The following is a 21,770-nucleotide window of genomic DNA, read 5'->3' as shown; positions in this document are numbered from 1 at the left end:
GCTGTAGCAACTCCTCCTGAATACAGAAGGGACACAGAGCTTAATAAGTATCAATTAGTTTCTTTAATTTAATTGAGTAGATTCTTTATATCCCATATCACTTTTCTCTTCCAGATAACATCATAAAATTACAAGCTCATGTACCAAATAACATGAAATTTTTTATTATATAGCTTCATGCTTCAGTTTTTGTGGGATTTTTAAAGAACGTTTTATTTTTGTAGTTCAGATTGACCTTCAGTTTACTGAACAGCTTTTTTTTTTTTTTTTAATTTATTTATGGCTGTGTTGGGTCTTCGTTTCTGTGCTTCTGTGTGAGGGCTTTCTCTAGTTGCGGCAAGTGGGGGCCACTCTTCATCGCGGTGCGCAGGCCTCTCATTATCGCGGCCTCCCTTGTTGCGGAGCACAGGCTCCAGACGCGCAGGCTCAGTAATTGTGGCTCACGGGCCTAGTTGCTCCGTGGCATGTGGGATCCTCCCAGACCAGGGCTCGAACCCGTGTCCCCTGCACTGGCAGGCAGACTCTCAACCACTGCGCCACCAGGGCAGCCCTACTGAACAGCTTTGAAGAGCAACTTTTCATTAGAGAAGACTGCCCTGATAGCCTTCCTACCATCATCCAAACTCCCAGGATGCCTGGAAGGCCAAGGAGTCAAGGTCAGCTGTATGCACAGGCTAGTCTCAAGACCTGATCCTCTTACCTGATAACAGGCGATTCCCAGTCCTAGCCAGGTAAGGCATGAAGGCGATCTCTTACAGACTTGCAGGTAGGTTTTCTTTGCCTTTTCGTACTGTAGAAAGAAAGCACCACTAAGCTATTGATCTGGAAGCTTCAAACACTGCATTGCTAGGATAACCATGGGGCTTCTGTAATTGTACTCCACACAGATCTAAGTTAGATGAGTCCTTGGATTATGTATATATATGTTTATATATATATATATTTTATATATATATTTTTAAAATATATATATATTTTAAGACAACTTTTTAAGAGAAGTTTTATGTTCACAGCAAAATTGAGAGGAAAGAACAGAGATTTTCCATTTACCCACTGTCCCCACACATGCATAGCCTCTCCCATTATCAACATCCCCGACCAGAGTGGTACCTTTCTGTTAGTTAGGTCAAGCTAAGAATGCTTCTACTACTTTTAATAAAAGAAAGCTAAAATAATAGCTAAAATAACACTTACTGAGTTCTTAACAACTTTTTTAGTATCATAATGGTTAAAACCACAGACTCTAGTACTAGACTGCCTGGGTTTGAATCCTGCTTCTATTAATTACTGGTTATCTGATGTTGGGCAAGTCACTTTACCTTTGGATGTAAAAGTGTCATTATCATATTACTATTCTTACTCCACAAAGATGGATGTTAATGCTTGAACTGTAATCAGGTCCCAGACAATGACCTGATTTACATAGTTACTCCCCATCTCTATTCCTCACCTCTTTCTCTTCCAGATATATCTGCCCCAGTCGCAGGAAGATGAAGTGCATCTCAGAAGCATCCACTACAAAACTAATGGTTCGCTCATAGCACGCCTTGGCCTCAGCATGATTTCCACTCAGAAAATAGAGATGGCCCTTCACGCCCCAGACATTAGGGTTCTAAGAAAGTGAAGAACAAGTAGTACATGGAATGAGGTGGTATTTAAAAGTACATTAATGATCTTTGTTTAACATTTAAATTTACATGAAGTCCATGTTCTTTTGCAAATTAGAAAGAGGGCCATTCAGTTGCACTGGGAGATACTGTTCTAGGACTGCCCTCTCATTTTTTTCTTGCATTCTTCAAAGCCATTTTGTCTTTGGGGAAAATATTAAGAAAAATATTCATGCATAACCATGATGATGTTCACAATGAGAAAGTAGAAGTTCAGGAAACTTGAAATAGATAAGGTGTCTGCTAAAGAGCTGTCCTTATCCTTTCTCTGTCCTTTGTAAAAGTCATGATTGATTAAGAAAAACAAATGGAAGGAAATTAGATAAATGAGTTCACCGACAGCTGATAACCCCCAGCTTTGATAACCAGAAATCTACCTGTGATATGGCATCACCACCTTTAAGAAGGCCTACTTGTCCCTTCTCCAAACTAAACTTAAGACGCTCTAGCAAAAGTTATTACCAGGTAGTCCATCTGGGCTGCTTGTTGAAGGTATTCCTCTGCTTTAGCAAAATCCTTCTTGAGTAGGTGTGTCTTGGCCAGCACCAAGTAATACTCACAGCTGGGGCCTCCATGAGGGCATAGTAGCTCATGTGCAAGCACTCTGTGTACATACTGCAAGGAAAAATCAGATTATAAGAAACATGTAAATGACTGCATGGTGTCAATTCCGTAGCTCTCACGGTTGAAGATTATGTCTCTGATAATAAATAATAAGGACAATATTATAGAATGAAATGATTATCAATTTCAAAAGGTTAGAGGTGAATTATAAACATTCAGCATATCATGGTTCCATTACCAGCTATTCATGTAGTAACATTTCCAAGTGAATTATCTACAGTACTGTATAATTCTGGTCTTGCTGGTCATACTAGATGAGTTTTAGCCTATTGTGTAGCAGACAAAGGCATTTCATCAACCACCCCATTTTCATACGAGGTAACATTTTCAGGCATTTGTATTTATAAGGAAACTTAGAGTGAGGCAAAACCTCCCTTTCTAAAATTCTAGACTCAGGATCTTAGAAACATAAATGTTTGTTTCTGACACACTCTCAAGCATTTGTTATGTTCACCAGTTTTATACTTTGGGCTATACTTTGTTTTTAATATGATATAAGGCCTGCAAATTTGACAAAGTCATGGGTACTTGCTAAGAAGAGGGGAAACCCTTCTTCTCCCTCTGTTCTCATCTCAGCCTATAATATAGAAACTTCCACTAATAATGATACCTTCTTAGGAAAATACTGGGGGGGAGGCTCTGCAGCTGTTCCCTCAACCTGCGTTCTGACTCTTGGACATGGGGGAAAAGTGATTTATTTAATTAGGGAGACAGAGAGCCTGTTTCTCTATTGTGAAAGGTTAGTATATTAAAGCCTCCTGTTTAATGTGGCCCACTCCCACCTAGTTCATAATTCTTGCCCTATCTTGAGTTGCCCACCCTCAAGTGGGGCATGCACTCTATAGGTTGAGGGCCAAATCTCTTGCCTCCTGGATCTTGCTCTCTCTCTTACTGCTCGCTTCATGGATATGTTTCTCATTTCCTATGTGGTAGGTAGACCTTACAGGATGCTCTTCTTCTCTGGGAGGAGACTTCAATTCTCCATCTGTTCCACCTGTGACTGCATGGGTAAATCAAATCTGGGACCAGTCACATATCCAGCCCAGTTATACCAATAAAAAATTAGTATTTTTATCCCCCCATATAGCACTGTGTATCTGTTTCCAATTGGTTCAGAACCTGGAAGGGAAGAAGGGTGTGCTTAGGCTCCTGTGAACCCACAACACTCACATAACATGAGTTCCCATAATAAAGTAACATCAGGCTACATATGACTCAGAGTCTGATTTTGCTTTGCTGGTATTCTATAGGGAGCAGACTTGCAGTGAGGTCTCCTGATGCTCTCTGCAGAGAGTAGTTCATGTTTGAATGTTTATTCCATTGTGTCTATAGTGTGCTCTCAAAGCATGTTTGATTTCTGCATCATACACATTTAAGCTTGCGAAGACATCACTATGATAGAATAAGTAGTTCATTAAAATCTTTCCCTCTACTTGCCCTTTTTCAAATATTCTGACCTGCACAGCATTGACCTTCATCAAGAAGCGTATGGTCTCCATGAAGATGGTGGTAGGAGTTTGTGAAACACTATAAAGGATGGGATGCAGAGAAGTTGATGACTCTTGACATTTTGATGCTCCTGAAAATATGATATTAAAATAATAGACAATTAGATATAAAGGGAAAATTCAGAAGCTCAGACACATAGCAGGGAGAGTATTCTACTCCAATATATGAGAGAAATTATAATCTTGAAAGCAATAGATTATTCTATAGCAATGGCCCCCAAAGAGGAGATCTCAAAGGTTCTCGAGGTTATTCTACTGGTGGTTCCAAATGCAAGTTGAATGAAATAAAAGCTTTTTTTTAAAAAAAGTATTCAGATCTTCCTGAATGTGAAAGAGATTTGTAGATACTCTGAATCTTTAGATACTGTAAAAATGAAAATTCATTGCCAGAAAATCACAGGTCTATAGTTGGCTACTTCTCTGAGCTAAATGTAAATCCTCACTATAGAAAGAGTTGCATTACTGAGATTGGATTTCAGAGTCTAGCCTCACATGAAGGAATTTAGACAATATTACAGATAAACTAATCAACTTCAAACAAGTTAAGATTGCCATTTTGGTCATCAAAAGAGTTTTCAACATTGTCTAGTTTGTTTATGCCCTTCTTCCAAGTGGAAATCTTTATTCTAATTACCTTTTTTTGATGGTGTCTTCTTGACAAATGTGTTGGATGGTTTTTGGCTGGTAGTTGGATCCTGAGACTGTACAGACAAAATGGGTTCATGTGACTCAGACTGCAGGTTAGAGGATTCATCAAGAAATTCATCTAGAATGGATAATGGAGCTCCTAGTCCTAAAAAGGTTAAATTTTAATGAGAAAAAAACCTACCTTCCTACATTGTATATTAAAAGGTTATTACAGGAGATAAATACAATTAATTTCCAAAGCATAGGAAACATAACCCCTAAATATTGCATGGAAAAACTTGTTTTGCAGATTTTTTATATTTCTGAATAAATTAAAGAGTGCAAGCTAAACAGACAGCACAGCTCCTGCCACTATGACCCCCTACTCGAACCCTTCTGCCAGCCCAAGTCATGATAGTGTCAAACAAATTACAAAAGCTATATGCTAAGCCTAGAATCTCAAGAATCCAGAGGAGAAGATTAACATATTTTTAGATAATATTAAAACCCTTTAAGGACAGGAATTCTATTTTATTTCACTTCAAAAATCACCATCATTGGGCTTCCCTGGTGGCGCAGTGGTTAAGAATCTGCCTGTCAATGCAGGGGACACGGGTTCGAGCCCTGGTCTGGGAAGATCCCACATGCTGCAGAGCGGCTGGGCCCGTGAGCCACAACTGCTGAGCCTGCGCGTCTGGAGCCTGTGCTCCGCAATGGGAGAGGCCGCGACAGTGAGAGGCCCGCGCACCACGATGAAGGGTGGCCCCCGCTAGCCGGAACTGGAGAAAGCCCTCGCACAGTAACGAAGACCCAACACAGCCAAAAATAAAAAAAAAATAAAAAAATAAAAAATTACCATCATCATCATCATCATCATAAGTAGTTATATATGAACATGACTATATGCCAGGTATTAAGGATTGTCATGTACAATCTTATTTATTTTTCACAACACTATGAGATATACTTATTATGCTCCAATAAACAAAGTGAACCACAGAAAAGTTAAATAATTTGCTGAAGCTCTTAAACATTCCAAGCTGCCTCTCACATAAACAAGTGTTTTAGGAATAAAAATAAAAAGCAAGGCCGGTTAGGAAATGATCAGTGCCAGCTGGTTCTGAATCAGAAGAGGTCACTCTCAGCTAGAGAAAAAGATATGGCTTTGAAAAATAGGTAGAAGTTGGATAGGTAGAGAGGTAGGGGCTAAAGCATGGAAGTAGCAAGCTAATTATTTTTATGGGTACTGAGGATTGCATAGTAAAAATTAAGGAAGGTAGGTTGGGGGCTAGACTGTATTGATATTTGAATGCTAGGAGTTTTCTTCTGTAAGAAAAAGAAGAGGTTTACAATGAAGAGTTTTGAGCAGAAAAATGAGAGGATGAAAGTGGGATTTTATTAAGATTACTCTAGCAGTACTATGCAGCAAGGAGAAAAAAATGTTGATGGAGACAAGTCTGTAATAAGGCTGTTATAACATTCTGGATATTGGTAATGGAGAGTAGTGGAAATATAAAAGGAAGATGTAGGGAGCATTTTGAAAGAAAACCAACTGGTCTGGGAAATCAACTTGATATTGGGATCAGGGGAAGCTCAAGCAAGCAAGCAAGAAGAAGCAGGGATGACTCTGAGATCATGAGCTTGGGTACCTAATATAATGATGTAGAGTCAGTTTGAGATATGAGGAGATGGGTTAACTAGTGGAAAAATCCAACTGCTGGATTCTGGAGGGATGTCAAGGTTAAAGATAGAAATCTGACAGTTATCAGAAGTGAAAATAGAAACTGTGAGGGTAGGTGAGCTCTTAGAAAGTAAGACAGTATTACTGGGAAATGATTACATCTAATGGGTGTGACAAGAAAGTGAAGCAACCAAAGGAAACCCAAACTATTGGAGATGGAGGCAATCCAACATGTATTTCAAGAAAAGAGAATGGTTAAATATGCAGACTGATCATTGAGAAGTGATGATCTTAATGAAAAAAAAGAAACGAGAGGTGGCCAAAATGGCAGAGTAAGGAAGACCCTGAACTCACTGCCTCCCATGGACACACCAAAATTACAACCACTTACAGAACAACTATCTATGAAAATGACACGGAGACTACAAGAAAATATTTTCCACACCAAAGGCTTAAAAAAGGAACCACAGTGAGATGGTAGGAGGGACAGGGACATGGTATAGTCAGGACCCACACCCTCAGGTTGGTGACTGACATACAAGAGGAATATCACAATCACAGAGGTCCTCCCCAAGGAGTGAGGGGCCATAGTCCTATATCAGGCTCCTCAAACTAGGGACCTGAACCAGGAAAACAAGCCCCCAGAACATCTGGCTCTGAAAACCACTGGGGCTTAGGATCAGGAGAGCTGAAGGACTATAGGAAATAGAGACTCCAATTTTAAAGGGAGTGCACAAAATCTCTCATGCTCCCAGTCCCAGTGCAGAGGCAGTAATTTGAAAGAAGCCTGGGTCAGACCCACTTGCTGATCTTGGAGAGCCTACTGGATGGCAGGAGGCAACTGGTACTCTGGGGATGGAGACACTGTTGACAGCCATTTGGGGATCATTCTACCATGATAACACTGGTACTGGCAAGTGCCATTTTAGAATCCTCCCTCTAGCTTATTACCACCGGGGACCAACCCCACCCACCAGTGGGTTGGCACAAGCCATGAGCCCCCCTGGAGCTCACAAACAGCTGCACAGGGATACAGCCTAGCCCACCAGTGGGCCAGCACCAGCCCCGAGTCCCCCCAGGGCTGCACAGCCAACCACACAGGAAGCCTACTGTGCCCTCCAGTGGGCCCTCAGCCACCACATGAGGCACTGCCTCACAGACAACTGGGCCAGGGCCCAGCCCCGCCTACCAGCATGCCCACATTAGTTCACCTTGCCACAAAAGAAGAGTGCATGCAGCCTACGTACAGGATACCTCTAGAGCATATACCTCTGGTGACCAGAAATGAGTGCCCTGCTGGGCCCCACTGGACATCTACATAAGGCGACTTCTTCAAAATTGGAAAATGTAACCAACTTACCTGCCTACCACACAGAAATAAACAGAGAACTGGGCAAAATGAAGAGACAGATGAATATGTTACCAATGAAAGAACAAGACATAACCTCAGTAAAAGAACTAAAAAAAGTGGAGATAAGCAATCTTTCCACTTCTTTGAATCATCTTCAGTTGCCTTTATCAGTTTTTTATAGTTCTCAGCGGATAAGTCTCTCACCTCCTTGGTCAGGTTTATTCCTATGTATTTTTTTGTTTGTTTGTTGGATACGATTTTAAAAGGATTGTTTTTTGTTTTGTTTTGTTTTGACTTTCCCTTTCTGATATTTCATTGTTAGTGTAAAGAAATGCAACAGATTTCTGTATGTCAATCTTGTATCCTGCTACCTTGCTGAATTTATTTATCAGTTCTAGAAGTTTTTGTGTGAAATCTTTAGGGTTTTCTCCATATAGTATCATGTCATGTGCATATAATGACAATTATACCTCTTCCCTTCCAATCTGGATACCTTTTATTTATTTTTCTTGTCTGATTGCTGTGGCTAGGACTTCCAATACCATGTTGAATAGAAGGGGTAAGAGTGGGCATCCTTGTCTTGTTCCAGATTTTAGTGGGAAGGCTTTTAGCTTTTCACTGTTGAGTATTATATTAGCTGTGGGTTTGTCATAAATAGCTTTTATTATGTTGAGATATGTTCCCTGTATACCCACTTTGGTAAGCGTTTTTATCATGAATGGATGTTGAATTTTGTCAAATGCTTTTTCTGCATCTATTGAGATGATCATGCAGTTTTTGTCTTTTCTTTTGTTGATGTGGTGTACCACATTGATTGATTTGCATATGTTGAACCGTCCTTGTGAACTTGGGATAAATCCCACTTGGTCATAGTGTATGATCTTTTTTTACGTGTTGTTGGATTCGGTTTGCTAATATTTTGTTGAGAATTTTTCATTAAATACAAAGTTAAAAGATATAATAAATATATAAGCAGAAATCAATAAAATTAAAATTGAAAATTAATAGAGAAGATTAATGAAACCAAAAGTTGGCTCTTTGAAAAGATCAATAAAATCAGTAAGCCGTTAGCCAGGCTAACTAAAAAAAAAGAAAAAAAAAAAAAGAGGACATATTACTAATATCAGAAATGAAAGAAGAGACATCACTACAGATCCCATGGACATTAAAAAGATAGTAAAGGGCTTCCCTGGTGGCGCAGTGGTTAAGAATCCGCCTGCCAATGCAGGGGACATGGGTTCAAGCCCTGGTCCAGGAAGATCCCACATGCTGCAGAACAACTAAGCCTGTGTGCCACAACTACTCAGCCTGCGCTCTAGAGCCCACGAGCCACAACTACTGAACCATCGTGCCACACTACTGAAGCCCACGCACCTAGCGCCCATGCTCTGCAACAAGAGAAGCCACTGCAATGAGAAGCCCGCGCACCGCAACGAAGAGTAGCCCCCGCTCGCCGCAACTAGAGAAAGCCCGCGTGCAGCAACGAAGACCCAATGCAGCCAAATAAATAAATAAATAAATTAATTAATTATTTTAAAAGATAGTAAAGGAATATTATGAACACTTATGTGCCCACAAATTTAATAACCTAGATGAAATGGACCAACTTCCTAAAAAACATAATCTTCCAAAACTTACACAAGGAGAAACAGACAATCTGAATAGGACTATATGTATTAAATATACTGAATCAGTAATTAATAACCTTCCAATACAGAAAATACGAGGGTCAGATGGGTTCACTGGTGAATTCTCCCAAACATTTAAAGAAGAAATTATACCATTTCTATACAATATCTTTAAGAGGACAGAAGCAGAAGGAATACTTCCTAAGTCATTCTATGAGGCCAGCATTTTCCTAATACCAAAACCAGACAAAGACTTTACAAGACAAGAAAACTACAGACTATTATCTCTCATGAACATAGACTCAAAAATTGTCAACAAAATATTAGCAAATCAAATTCAAAAGTATATAAAAGAATTATACACCATGGCCAAATAGGATTTAATGTAGGTATGCAAGGCTGGTTGAACATTCAAAAATTGACTAATGTAATCCAGAATATCAACAGGCTAAAGAAGAAAATCATATGATCATATCAATAGATGCAGAAAAAGCATTTGACAAAATCTAACGCCTCTTCAAGATAAAAACTCTCAGTAAACTAGGAATTGAGGGAAACTTCCTGGACTTGATCAAGAATATCTACAAAAAACTATAGCTATCATCATACTTACTGGTAAGAAACTTGAAGTTTTCCCACAAGATCAGAAACAAGGGAAGGATATCCCTTCTCACCACTGCTTTTCAACATCATACATCATACTGTAAGTCCTAGCTAATGCAACAAGACAAGAAAAAGAAATAAAAGAAATACAAATTGGGAAGGAAGGAATACAAATGGAGAAGGAAGAAATACAACTGTCTTTGTTTGCAAAAGATATGATTGTCTATGTAGAAAGTCCAAAAGAAGTGACCAAAAATACTCCTGGAACTAATAAGCAATTATAGCAAAATTGCAGGATACAAGGTTAATATATAAAAGTTAATCTATATACCAGCAACAAATAAGTGCAATTTGAAATTTAAGCACAACACTATCTATATTGGCATCCAAAAAATGAAAAACTTAGGTATAAATCTGACAAAATATGTACAAGTTCTGTATAAGGAAAACTACAATCTATGATGAACTAAATCAAAAAAGAACTAAATAAATGGAGAGATAGTTCATCTTAATGGATAAGAAGATTCACTATCATCAGGATGTCAGTTCTTCCCAATTTGATCTATGGATTCAATGCAATCCCAATCAAAGTCCCAGAAAGTTATTCTGTGGATATCAACAAACTGATTCTAAAGTTTATATGGAGAGGCAAAAGACAAAGAACAGCTAACATAATATTTAAGGAGAACAAAGTTGGAGAACTGACCCTACCTGACTTCAAGACTCACTATAAAGCTGCAGTAATCAAGACAGTGTGGTTAAAAAAACAAAGGTAATACAATTGAGCAAAGATAGACTTTTCAGCAAATAGCAGTGGAACAATTGGACATCTACATGCAAAAAAATGATAACATCATAACATCACAAAAATTAACTCAAAATGGATCACAGAACTAAGTGTAAAATGCAAAAACTATAAAACTCCTAGAAGATAACATAAGAGAAAACCTAGATGACATTGAGTATGGCTTTTTAGATAGAACACCAAAGGCACGACCCATGAAAGAAGGAATTGACAAGCTGGACTTCATTGAAATTAAAAACTCATGCTCTGCAAAGGACAATGTGAAGAGAACGAGAAGACAAGCCATAGGACTGGGAGAAAATGTTTGCAAAAGACACATCTGATAAAAGACTTAATCAAAATATACAAAGAACTCTTAAAACTAACAATAAGAATATAAACGACTTGATTAAAAAGTGGCCAAAGACCTTAACATACATCTCACCAAAGAAGATATACAGATGGCACATAAGCTTTTAAGATACTGCGTATCATATGTCACCAGGCATGGTGATAATGGGGAAGAAAGACTATGCATGTGTGGAGGCAAGAAGTATATGTGAAATATCTATACTTTCCTTTTAATCTTGCTGTGAACCTAAAACTGCTCTAAAAAATAAAGTGTATTTAAAAATAAAAGATTAATATGAAAAATCATATTCTAATATAATTTTTAAACCTAGATGAAATTGATGAACTCTAAAAAGTATAAAATACCATGAATAACACAATAAGAAATACAGAATGCAAATTCTTTTTTTTTTAACATCTTTATTGGAGTATAATTGCTTTACAATGGTGTGTTAGTTTCTGCTTTATACCAAAGTGAATTAGTTATACATGTACATATGTTCCCATATCTCTTCCCTCTTGCATCTCCCTCCCTCCCACCCTCCCTATCCCACCCCTCTAGGTGGTCACAAAGCACCGAGCTGATCTCCCTGTGCTATGCGGTTGCCTCCCACTAGCTATCTATTTTACATTTGGTAGTGTATATATGTCCATGCCACTCTCTCACTTTGTCACAGCTTACCCTTCCCCCTCCCCATAGCCTCAAGTCCATTCTCTAGTAGGTCTGTGTCTTTAGAATGCAAATTCATAAAGATTAATAAAATGAAATGATAGTCAATACCTCCTTTGCCAAAAACCCCAGGTCCCAGTTGTTTTATGGTTGAGTTCTGCCAAATGTTTAAGTCAAAATCAATTGTATCATATATAAGTTGATACAGAAGAGCAAAGGAAAGGTGCCTAATAATCTTGATTATAAAAATAGATGACAAAAGAAAATTACAGGCTATTTCATTTATGAACATAGATGCAAAGATCCAAAATAAAGCATTAGCTATTCAAATCCAAAGGTATATTAAAAACTAATACATTATGATCAAGTAGGATTTCCAGTTATTGCAAGGATTGTTCAATATAAAAGAAATCTATCAATGTTGTTCACTATATTAATGGATAAAAGGAGAAAATAATTTTATTTTTTTCAACTGATGCAGAAAAAGAATTTGATAAAGATTAACACCTATTAATGAAAAAAACTCTTTGGAAATTAAGAATAGAAGATATCCTCCTTAATTCTGTAAAGGTTTTTCAGAAAAAGCTTACAGCATATTTTATATTTAAAAGACAAACTTTAAACTCATTCCCCTTAAGACAGGAAAGAAGAAAATGCTGAACACCACAACTAATATACAACATATTATTGTAGATAATAAAAAGACATGAGTAGTATGAGGATTGGGAGGAAAACGTAACACTGTCATTACTGGCAGATGATATGATAATCATATTCTGGAAAAAAATAATAGAATTAATAATCTACCTGAATCAATAAGAGTCAAACAAGATTGTCATATACAAGTTCAATCTAAAAAATAGTATACACTAAAATCTAAAATGTAGAAAATCAACAGCATACACTAAAAAATACTAGCAATAACCAACTAGAAAACATAATTAAAATAAGATACTATTATGATAGCAATGGAATCTATAAAATATCTATGAATTACTTAAACCGGGCCTCACTGGAAAAAAATGTTATAACTTTAATAAAGAACCCAGAAGATGACCTGAGTAAATGGAGAGATCCTCCACACACTTGGATGGAATGGTGTAATAATATGTAGATGTTAATTATCCCTAAATTTATCTATAAATTCAATACAGTCCAAATAAAATTTCCAACTGGATTTTTAATGTACTTGATAAACTCACTATAAAATTCATACAGATGAATAAACATTCATGAATAGGTAAGTCAGGTATAAAAAAGGCAAGTAAATGGAGAACCTCATATGCCAGATACGAAGGCATACTATAACACCACAGCAATAAAAAGAGTGTGATATTGTTTTAAGATCAGACAAATGAGACAGAACAGAGAGCTCAGAGACATATATACCTTAAATCGAAGGATAAAAGATGATGGTTTAATAGATGGTTTTGAGAAAACTAGATCTATATGTGGAGAAAAGTAAAATTGGATGCCTACCTTGCATCACAGTCAAAGATGGAATCCTGATAGATTAAAGATCTAAGTAGGGACTTCCCTGGTGGCATAGTGGTTAAGAACCCGCCTGCCAATGCAGGGAACATGGGTTTGAGCCCTGGTCTGGGAAGATCCCACATGCCACGGAGCACCTAAGCCTGTGTGCCACAACTACTGAGCCTGCGCTCTAGAGCCCATGAGCCACAACTACTGAGGCCGCGTGCCACAACTACTGAAGCCCACACACCTAGAGCCCGTGCTCTGCAACAGGAGAAGCCACCACAATGAGAAGCCCGCACGCTGCAATGAAGAGTAGCCCCCGCTCACCGCTACTAGAGGAAGCCCACACACAGCAACGAGGACCCAAGGTGGCCAAAAATAAATAAATAAAATAATAAAAATAAATTTAAAAGAGATCTAAATGTAAAATTAATATTATAAAGTTAATTGAAGAAAATGTGACGAGGCAAGAACTATTTAAACAAAACTTCAAAGGCACAAAACTACAAAGCATTTGGAGAGTTGAACAACACAATCAACTAATTAAACCTACTTATAGAGCACTCCACTCAATGACAGCAGAATACACACTCTTTTCAAGTGCATATGGAATCAAGACAGATCAAACACTAGACCATAAAACAAGTCCAAATAAATTTAAAAGGATTCAATTCATGCAAAGCACATTTTCTAATCACAATGAAATTAAATTAGAAATAAAAAACAAAGACTTCTGGAAAAATCCCCAAATATTTAGAAAATAAAAAACATACTGTTAGATAACCCAGGGTCCCAGCTATTCAACTTCTAAGTATTTACCCAAGATAATGAAAGTATATGTCTATACAAAGACTTGTACACAAATATCCATAGCAGCTTTATTTTAATAGTCCCAAACTAGAAACAACCCAAATATATATCAACAGGTGACAAAATAAACATAGCATGGTATCTCTGTACATCAGGATACTGTTTAGAAATAAAAAATGATGAACTACTGATATGGGCAACAACATGTTTGAAACTCAAAATAATTAGGCTTAGTGGAAGAAGTCAGACAAAAAAGAATATATGTACTGTGTGATTCTGCTTAATTCTAAAATTCTAGAATATGCAAACTCATCTATAGTGATAGAAAGTTGACTGGTGGTTATCTGGAAATAGGAGCAAGAGAAAGAGATTACAAATGGGCACAAGGGAAGTTTTGGGGATTTTGGATATGTTCATTATCTTGATTGTGGTGATGTTTCCATGGGTGTGTTCATATGTCAAAACATCAAATTGTACATTAAATATGTGCAGTTTATGAAATGTCCATTATACCTCAAACTGTTGAAAATATATGCTCACAAAATAACAATGTACAATAACTTATAAACAAAATAACATACGCAAGAAACACGTAAACAAAAATACACACATTAAACACATTAGAATGACTGATTTCCTAAAGTGGAGGAAAGGAGAATGTCAATGAAGAACAGGAAAAAAATACAGTGTATAAATAAACAAATTTAACAATCACAAGAATGGGACCTTACATACTGGGGAAGAGAGTGAGGGGAAAAAGAATGAAATTTACTCAGCTAAAATGATACCCCTTTTAGGGATACACAGAGACAGTAAATTCTCTAAGTCTCAAAAAACTGAATAGCAACAAGTAGAAGCTTCCAACTTTCCGTCACATGAATGAGGAAACACTTAGAAGGACTCTTTCCTGGTATCCCTGGAACAACTCAAAACTCCACCTTCTCATTCATTTAACAGCTATTTACTGAGTACCTACTATGTGCCAGGTCCTACTCATAAGGCCAGTAATTTTTTCCAATAGCCACTCATCATCTCCCTGGTCCTACCTGCTGGGGCTTCCACCTTGACTGCTGCTGTAGAAGAACCACTGGTTATTCCCCAAGGGCCTAAACAGGAGTCTGCTTTCCCTCCTTCTTCAATGTACTCCACAGTACTGGTGCACCTCTGCTTTGTAACTTGTGCCTGAAGCACTCGTGCCTGAAGCTGTTTGAAGGCTTCATGAAATGCCATTTCCATTCGAATATCATTGTTTTGAATTTCATAGTACAAGCCTGAAGAAAAAAAGATGTTGAAATAAATGTGACTAATTTCCCACCATCGTATACTGAAGAATGACAACATTTCACTTAAATTTCCCACACTTTTACTAAAGTTTAAGAACTACGTGATGAGCCATTTAAGAGTGGAAAGAGAAAGGGAAAAATCTTCTAATGAAAGAAAACACATTCATATCACAGGAAAATATCAAACCAAGTAAAGTCCAGGCTACAACATTAGTTGGCTCCAAGCAAGTAGCATCTTCAAAGAAAATTTCTGCCTGTTCATAGTTCTCCATCAGGACAGCCAGGACACCACACAGCAACAAGCTGAGAAGAGACCACCAACATGATTAACAACATGGTCCCATGTCACAGTCATGGAACCAAGACAATTTCATATAGAAGCTTATCTGCTCCTACTCATTCCTTATCTCCCTTCCAACCATACCTGTGGATATGATTCTGGTTCAGGGAAAGGGCTTTCCGAAAACACTCTTGTGCTTTGATATTGTCTTCAGTTAGGAGGCAGAAGGCACCGTAGTCCAGCCAGTGCTCCAGGTTCTGGGGCTCACGAACCAACCTCTATCACATGAAACATCAGGAGGACCAAGGCTATTGTGACGCTATGTCATATTCTTTATGCACACAACATCACATAGTAAGCACTCCATAAATACTATAAGCTCTATGAAAGTAGAAACTATGACTTCTTTTTTTGCTTACCACTGAATTCCGAATGCCTAGAACAGTCACTTCTCTGGCTTATAGTATGTGGTCAATAAATATTTGTTGAAATAATGTAAAAAATGAATCCTCAACTCATTGCTTCCTAGTGTCAGTGTTCTGGTCATCATACGCTCATCCAATTACTTGGGAACCAAAAGGTTCATTTTATATTTCATTTTAAAGATTTACATATAATCATTTCTGTCACAGTCTTGAGAATGCAAATATAAGCTTATCCACAAATATGTAATAATAAAAGCAACTCATAATGAGTTAAAACTATAAAACATTGCTGAAAGAAATTAAAGAAGACATAAACAAATGAAAATACATTCCATGTTCACAGATTGCAAGACTTAATATTGTTAAGATATCATACTATCCAAAGCAATTTACAGATTCAATGCAATATCTATCAAAATTCCAATGCTGTTTTTTGAATATAAAAGCCCATTCTAAAATTCATATGGAATCTTAAGGGACCCTGAATATCCAAAACAATCTTAAAAAAGAACAAAACTGGAGGACCCACACTTCCTGATTTCAAAACTTATAAAGCTACAGTAATCAGTCTGATACTGGTATAAAGACAGACATAGAGACCAAGGGAATAGAACAGAGAGCCCAGAAATAAATCGTAGCATGTATGGTCAAATGACTTTTGGCAAAGGTGCCAAGACCATTCAATAGGGAAAGGACAGTCTTTTAAGCAAACTGTGCTAAGAAAACTGGATATTCACATGCAAAAGACTGAAGTTGGACCCTTACCTAATACCATATACCAAAAATAACTCAAATGAATCAAAGACCTAAATGTAAGACCTAAAACTATAAAACTCTGAGAAGAAAACATAGGGCAATAGCTTCACAACATTGGATTTGATTTTTCCTCCAGCTGGCTATGTTCCCATTAAGTATGCATTTTTCCCTCTCCCCACACCAAAACCTTTGCACCAGAGGAGGGGTGTGCTGAAGCAACTGGGGCCCATGTGCATACAGAGGTCCAATGCACTGCCCGTGCAGGCATCAGCGGCTCTTCTCAGATGCAACCCAGGGTCGAGTCTTTTCCCTGGTTGTGGCCCCCCAGATCCAGTGCTGTGCTGTGGCATGGTCTAAGTGGGGCTGGAACATTGGCTTGGCTTGGGCCCAGGTGCATGGTGAGGCAGCCATGGGAAACCTGGCAGCCAGTAGGGCAGACCTCTCTCTGCCTTGCCTCAAGGGCAAGCCAGAACACTTGCACCCCTCAGGAGCAGAGTCCAGGCTTCTCCAGCCTTTTTATCTGTCCCAGCAGTCCTCCAACCAGCCAAGGTGGCTTGTCTCCTCTGCATAGGAACCCAGGACTGGGATACCCAGTCTGTGGCTTGACCCACTCACTCCCCAGTGTGGGTATACACCAGTGCAATCTCCCCTTTCCTCTGAGTCCCCTCCGAGGGGCACAGATCCTAACCAGATCACTTTTCTTCCCCTTCTACTCAATTGTGTGTGTATCTTTCTTAGAGCCTTGGTTGTACAGGAATCCTTCTGCCAGTTTCCAGTTAGTTTTCAGTGAGAATTGTTCCACATGTAGATGTATTTTTAATGTGTTCGTGCTGGGGAGGTGAGCTCCATGCCCTCTTACTCTGCCATCTTGATCTCTGCCTCTCGAGGTTCATTTTCTGCATACGGATAACCAACTGTTCTAACACAATTTTTTGAAAAGACTATCCTTTCTGCATTGAATTTGTAAATTTGTAAACAACTTTGTCAAAAATATAATGGCCTTATTTGTGTGCACCTATATTTGGACTCTGTTTTATTGATCTATGTGTCTATCTTTTCACCAATAAGGTTGGATTTTAAACAATCAGAAACTACTATTTATTATACCCATATTGTACAAATAGCAGTAATGACAACCACCAGAAAGATGTTTAATTACCTCTTCATAGTACACTGTTGCCATTTCATAGTTCTCATTGACTTCTGCTTCGAATGCAAAGAGTCGAAGCTGTTCACTGCTGGTATAAATGGTTGAAGGAGTGCCTTGGACATCATCTGGCATGGCCTTGTCATCATCAAGATGTTATGCAGACAAAATGAAGCAATTACAAGTAGAGAAGTTTTATAAGAATAAACCAAATGTGAGACTCTAGTCATGATGTCAAAAAAGATATCGAGGTTTCTTACAGTCTTGCCAATACACTAAGAGAGTGAGAGTGAACCAAAGGATGAATATCAAGGGTGAAATAGAATCTCAGGTATCTGAATACCAACAGTCTAAGCTCATGGAAGTGAGTAAAAAATTATTCAGGGCACAACTGCTCTCTTCAACCCTTAGGGCAGCCAGAATCCCTAACTAAGTCACTTCTAACCTCAAACAGCTTCTTTCAGTTTCTCTAGTGTACAGACAAATATTATCATTTTTTAGGTGTCATGACATGAAAAGCGTTGGCAAGAACTAGCTAGAGTCTTTAAACATCAAGAAAACACGAGCCCAGGGTAAATCTTTGGCAGCTACATCTACGTTTTCAGTGGGATATATAGACAGATAGATTCTACAAAGGAGACATTTTAGAAATAGCCAGAAAGGTAGAAGGAAAAATAATATATCCTATATACCCAGATAGGAAAGCAAGTCTGGTAATAACAAGTAATCTCTTGGGCCAGACGCTATGGCCAGGGAAGACCCCCCCCACCCCACCAAATTCTTTAACTACAAATAAAAATAATATCACTGACTTTAACAAGTAGAGTTACTAAGGAATGTGAAGAGTAAAGCTAAATTTGAGATGGGCCAAAGTGAGCTTTTGATCATTGATTAATGCCTCTGTTCTTTGTTCTTTTTAATTTTGGTGACTTTGACCTCCAAATCCCTACAGCAACACACTGCCATGCCCAAACCAGAAATATTATACCTCTAATATCCACTCCCCAAACCCACATTACAAGCCTTCTCCCTTCTTGTCATTTAGTCCCCTTAAAACTTCTCTCTGACATCCAATATGCCCATCATTTCCCAAATGGATAAGCCTGGACCTCATGATTTCTACTCATACTACTCTCTCACCAGCACACTCAAGTTCTGGGCATCCTTGTCCTTTTCCTGCACTTGCCCGGAAAACTCCCAAATTAAAACAATCCTACAATCGGATTTCTTCATTCTTAGACAGGAGCTGCTAACCGATCCTGAAGAAAACTGCATACAGTCTTAGCTGAAGGCCTTTAATACTCTCAGCAATCTATGTATTTGTCCTTGTTCAGCAACATTTTTCATAATGCTGTGCAGTATCTAAATTTTCTTCAAGCTTTTCATTCAACTCTTACCCCTTCACTTTCAGTAAAGGCGTTACTTCACAGAAGAAATAGAAATCATTAGGCAAAAAAACCCCTCAACTTTTGAATCCTACACCCGAATTGTTTCCTTCTGCATCCACTGTATCTCTTTCCTTTCCGTCTCAGAGGATGAGGCATCACATCCGTCTCTGTTTCAAGGCTAATCGTTCCATCTAAATTCTTGATCCTTTTCCACTTGTATATCCTGATTTGCCACTGGTTATTCCCTCTTTTTCCTCAATTTTCAACTTCTCCCAGTCTGCTGACTCTTCCTAAACCTGTGGACGTTCTAAAGGCTTTTCCATCTTAAAAAGAAAATCTCTAATTTCTAGCTACTACTTTCCTACTTCTTCCCTTCATCTTCCAACTTCCTGAATTTATATTCCACCTGCTTCCTAATCATTCATTTACTCTTCAATTCATTATCATTTGAATCCACTTCATTAGCCCAATGAAACTGCTCTGTAAAGGTAACAACAACCTCCTTATTGCCAAATCCAATAAAAACCTTTCAGATTTTTTTCTTTTTTCCCCAGGTTTATCAAGATATAACTGACATACATCACTGTATAAGCATATATCGACTTAACATATATTGTGAAATTACTACTGCAGAAAGTTTAGTTAGCATTCATCATCTCATATAGATACAATAAAAAGTGAAAGCAAAAAAAGAAAAAAAAATTTGTCTTTGTAATGAGAACTCAGGATTTACTCTCAACAGTTTTCATATATACCACACAGCAGTGTTAACTATAGTCCTCATACTGTACATTACATCCCTAGTACTTATTTATTTTGTAATTGGAAATTTGTACCTTCTGACCTCCTTTCTCCAATCTCCCCTCCCCCTACCCCAGATCTTGTTTTTCTTGAACTCCTCAGAGTATTTGACAACGCTGACCATTTTTTCTTCTTAAAATTTTCTTCCCTTAGATTCTGAAATACCACTGTCTTCTGGGTCTTTTGCCTTTTCAACAATTTACTTGTCTCCTTTATTAATTCTTTTACTTATCCATCCCTTAAATGTTGGTGTTTCCTCGGGTTTTGCCACCGGCTTGCTTCTCTCTCTGACCGTGCTTTTCTTGGCAGCTTCATCTATGACCACAGTTTGACTAGCATCTATATACTCAAGGCTCCCAAATCTAATCTCTAGCCCAGATCTCTCTCTTGAGCAAAACCCCACAGGAGTCAATGTTTAAAACTGAATTCAACATCACTTGCCTTCCACCAAATTTGCTTATGTTGTATTTCTTGTCCTAGTCAATGGTTTTGCCAGCTACCCAGTCACTGAGACTTAAACTTAAGAATCTTTGCTCTCTTTTCCTCCTTAGTATGTAATAACCAGTTAACATCACCAGTTCACCACCTCTAACCCATCCTACATACTGCTATCAGAGTGCTTTTTGTAAAATGTAAATCTAATCATATTATTTCCCAGTATAAAATAATTAAATTTATTGCATCTAACTGCTAATAAGGGAAAAAGTCAAAACTTCTTTGTGTGGCATATAAGGCCTCCATCCACGCTCCCAGCTCCCCTACCAGGCTTCATCCCTGATCCCTGATCCCTGGCTTCATCGCCTGATCCCTGATCCCTGGCTTCATCGCCTGTTTCTCTGTCACTCAACCACTTCAACCTCTGCTCCTGAACTATATGCAGTTTCTGTATATGCCATATTCTTCCAAGCTTCTAAGCCTTTATGATGTTCTCTATGACTCAAATGCTCTGAAACATCTACCTGGAGAGCTTCTTTTTAGCCTTCAAGGCCCAGGTCGAGTCACAGCTCCTCTGTGAATCCTTCCCTGAAAGATCTCAGGGTGAAGTTGATACTTTCTTTAGGCATCCCCTAACCTGCTCTACCATGGACACACCTCTGTCACAGCACTTACCTCACTCTACTGCAGTTATTTGTATTTTGTGCCTCTCTCCTCTACTAGACAGGGGCTCCTTGGGGACATAGGCAACAGTAATTACCATCTCATGCTCAGTTCTCAATTGCTTTCCAAATCAAATCATCCAAATCATCTGTGCAGGATCGTTCTCTTAACCCTAGGATACTGGACACTCCTACCTCTTTCAGGAAGGCTGAACAGGTGAAAGAAAAAGTGATGGTGGCCGAGAAGAAAAAAACAGTGAAGGAAAGAACAAATAGAATAGAGACTTTGAGGGACTTCCCTGGTGGCACAGTGTGGTTAAGAATCCGCCTGCCAATGCAGGGGACACAGATTCGATCCCTGGTCCAGGAAGATCCTACATGCCGCAGATCAACTAAGCCTGTGCACCACAACTACTGAGCCTGTGCTCTAGAGCCGGCGAGCCACAACTACTGAGCCCATGCACCCTAGAGCCTGCACGTCACAACTACTGAGCCCACGCGCCACAACTACTGAAGCGTGTGCACTCTAAGGCCCGCGTGCCGCAACTACTGAGCCCGTGTGCTGCAACTACTGAAGCCCACATGCCTAGAGCCTGTGCTCCACAGCAAGAGAAGCCACCACAGTGAGAAGCCTGCACACTGCAATGAAGAGTAGCCCCCACTCACTGCAACTAGAGAAAGCCTGTGCACATCAACGAAGCCCCAACGAGGCCAAAAAAAAAAAAAATCCACCCTTTCTTTTAAAAAAAAAAAAAAAGAATAGAGGCTTTGAGGATGCATAGCTGGTTAGAGACTACCAGGGGGACAAAAACA

The 21,770-nt window shown here is 38.6% G+C and overlaps 1 protein-coding gene across 4 annotated transcripts in view; it reads right to left on the bottom strand.

Moving 5' to 3' along the window:
• Positions 1-21,770, bottom strand: part of CFAP70 (cilia and flagella associated protein 70) — an 89,557-nt gene that overhangs the window by 15,402 nt on the left and 52,385 nt on the right. For all 4 annotated transcript variants that reach the window (XM_036828462.1, XM_036828465.1, XM_036828464.1 and 1 more), the window contains 9 exons: positions 17,684-17,809; positions 15,488-15,621; positions 15,251-15,366; positions 14,827-15,051; positions 4,434-4,592; positions 3,749-3,870; positions 2,130-2,282; positions 1,451-1,612; positions 701-790 (listed from right to left, as the gene is read on the bottom strand). In XM_036828462.1, coding sequence (XP_036684357.1) covers positions 701-790; positions 1,451-1,612; positions 2,130-2,282; positions 3,749-3,870; positions 4,434-4,592; positions 14,827-15,051; positions 15,251-15,366; positions 15,488-15,621; positions 17,684-17,809 — 1,287 coding nt within the window. The remainder of the gene's footprint in view (positions 1-700; positions 791-1,450; positions 1,613-2,129; positions 2,283-3,748; positions 3,871-4,433; positions 4,593-14,826; positions 15,052-15,250; positions 15,367-15,487; positions 15,622-17,683; positions 17,810-21,770) is intronic.

Source organism: Balaenoptera musculus, chromosome 16 (genome assembly GCF_009873245.2).
Source record: "Balaenoptera musculus isolate JJ_BM4_2016_0621 chromosome 16, mBalMus1.pri.v3, whole genome shotgun sequence".
In the NCBI taxonomy this organism is placed as follows: domain Eukaryota; kingdom Metazoa; phylum Chordata; class Mammalia; order Artiodactyla; family Balaenopteridae; genus Balaenoptera; species Balaenoptera musculus.
This window is presented reverse-complemented; position numbering and strand designations above follow the sequence as displayed.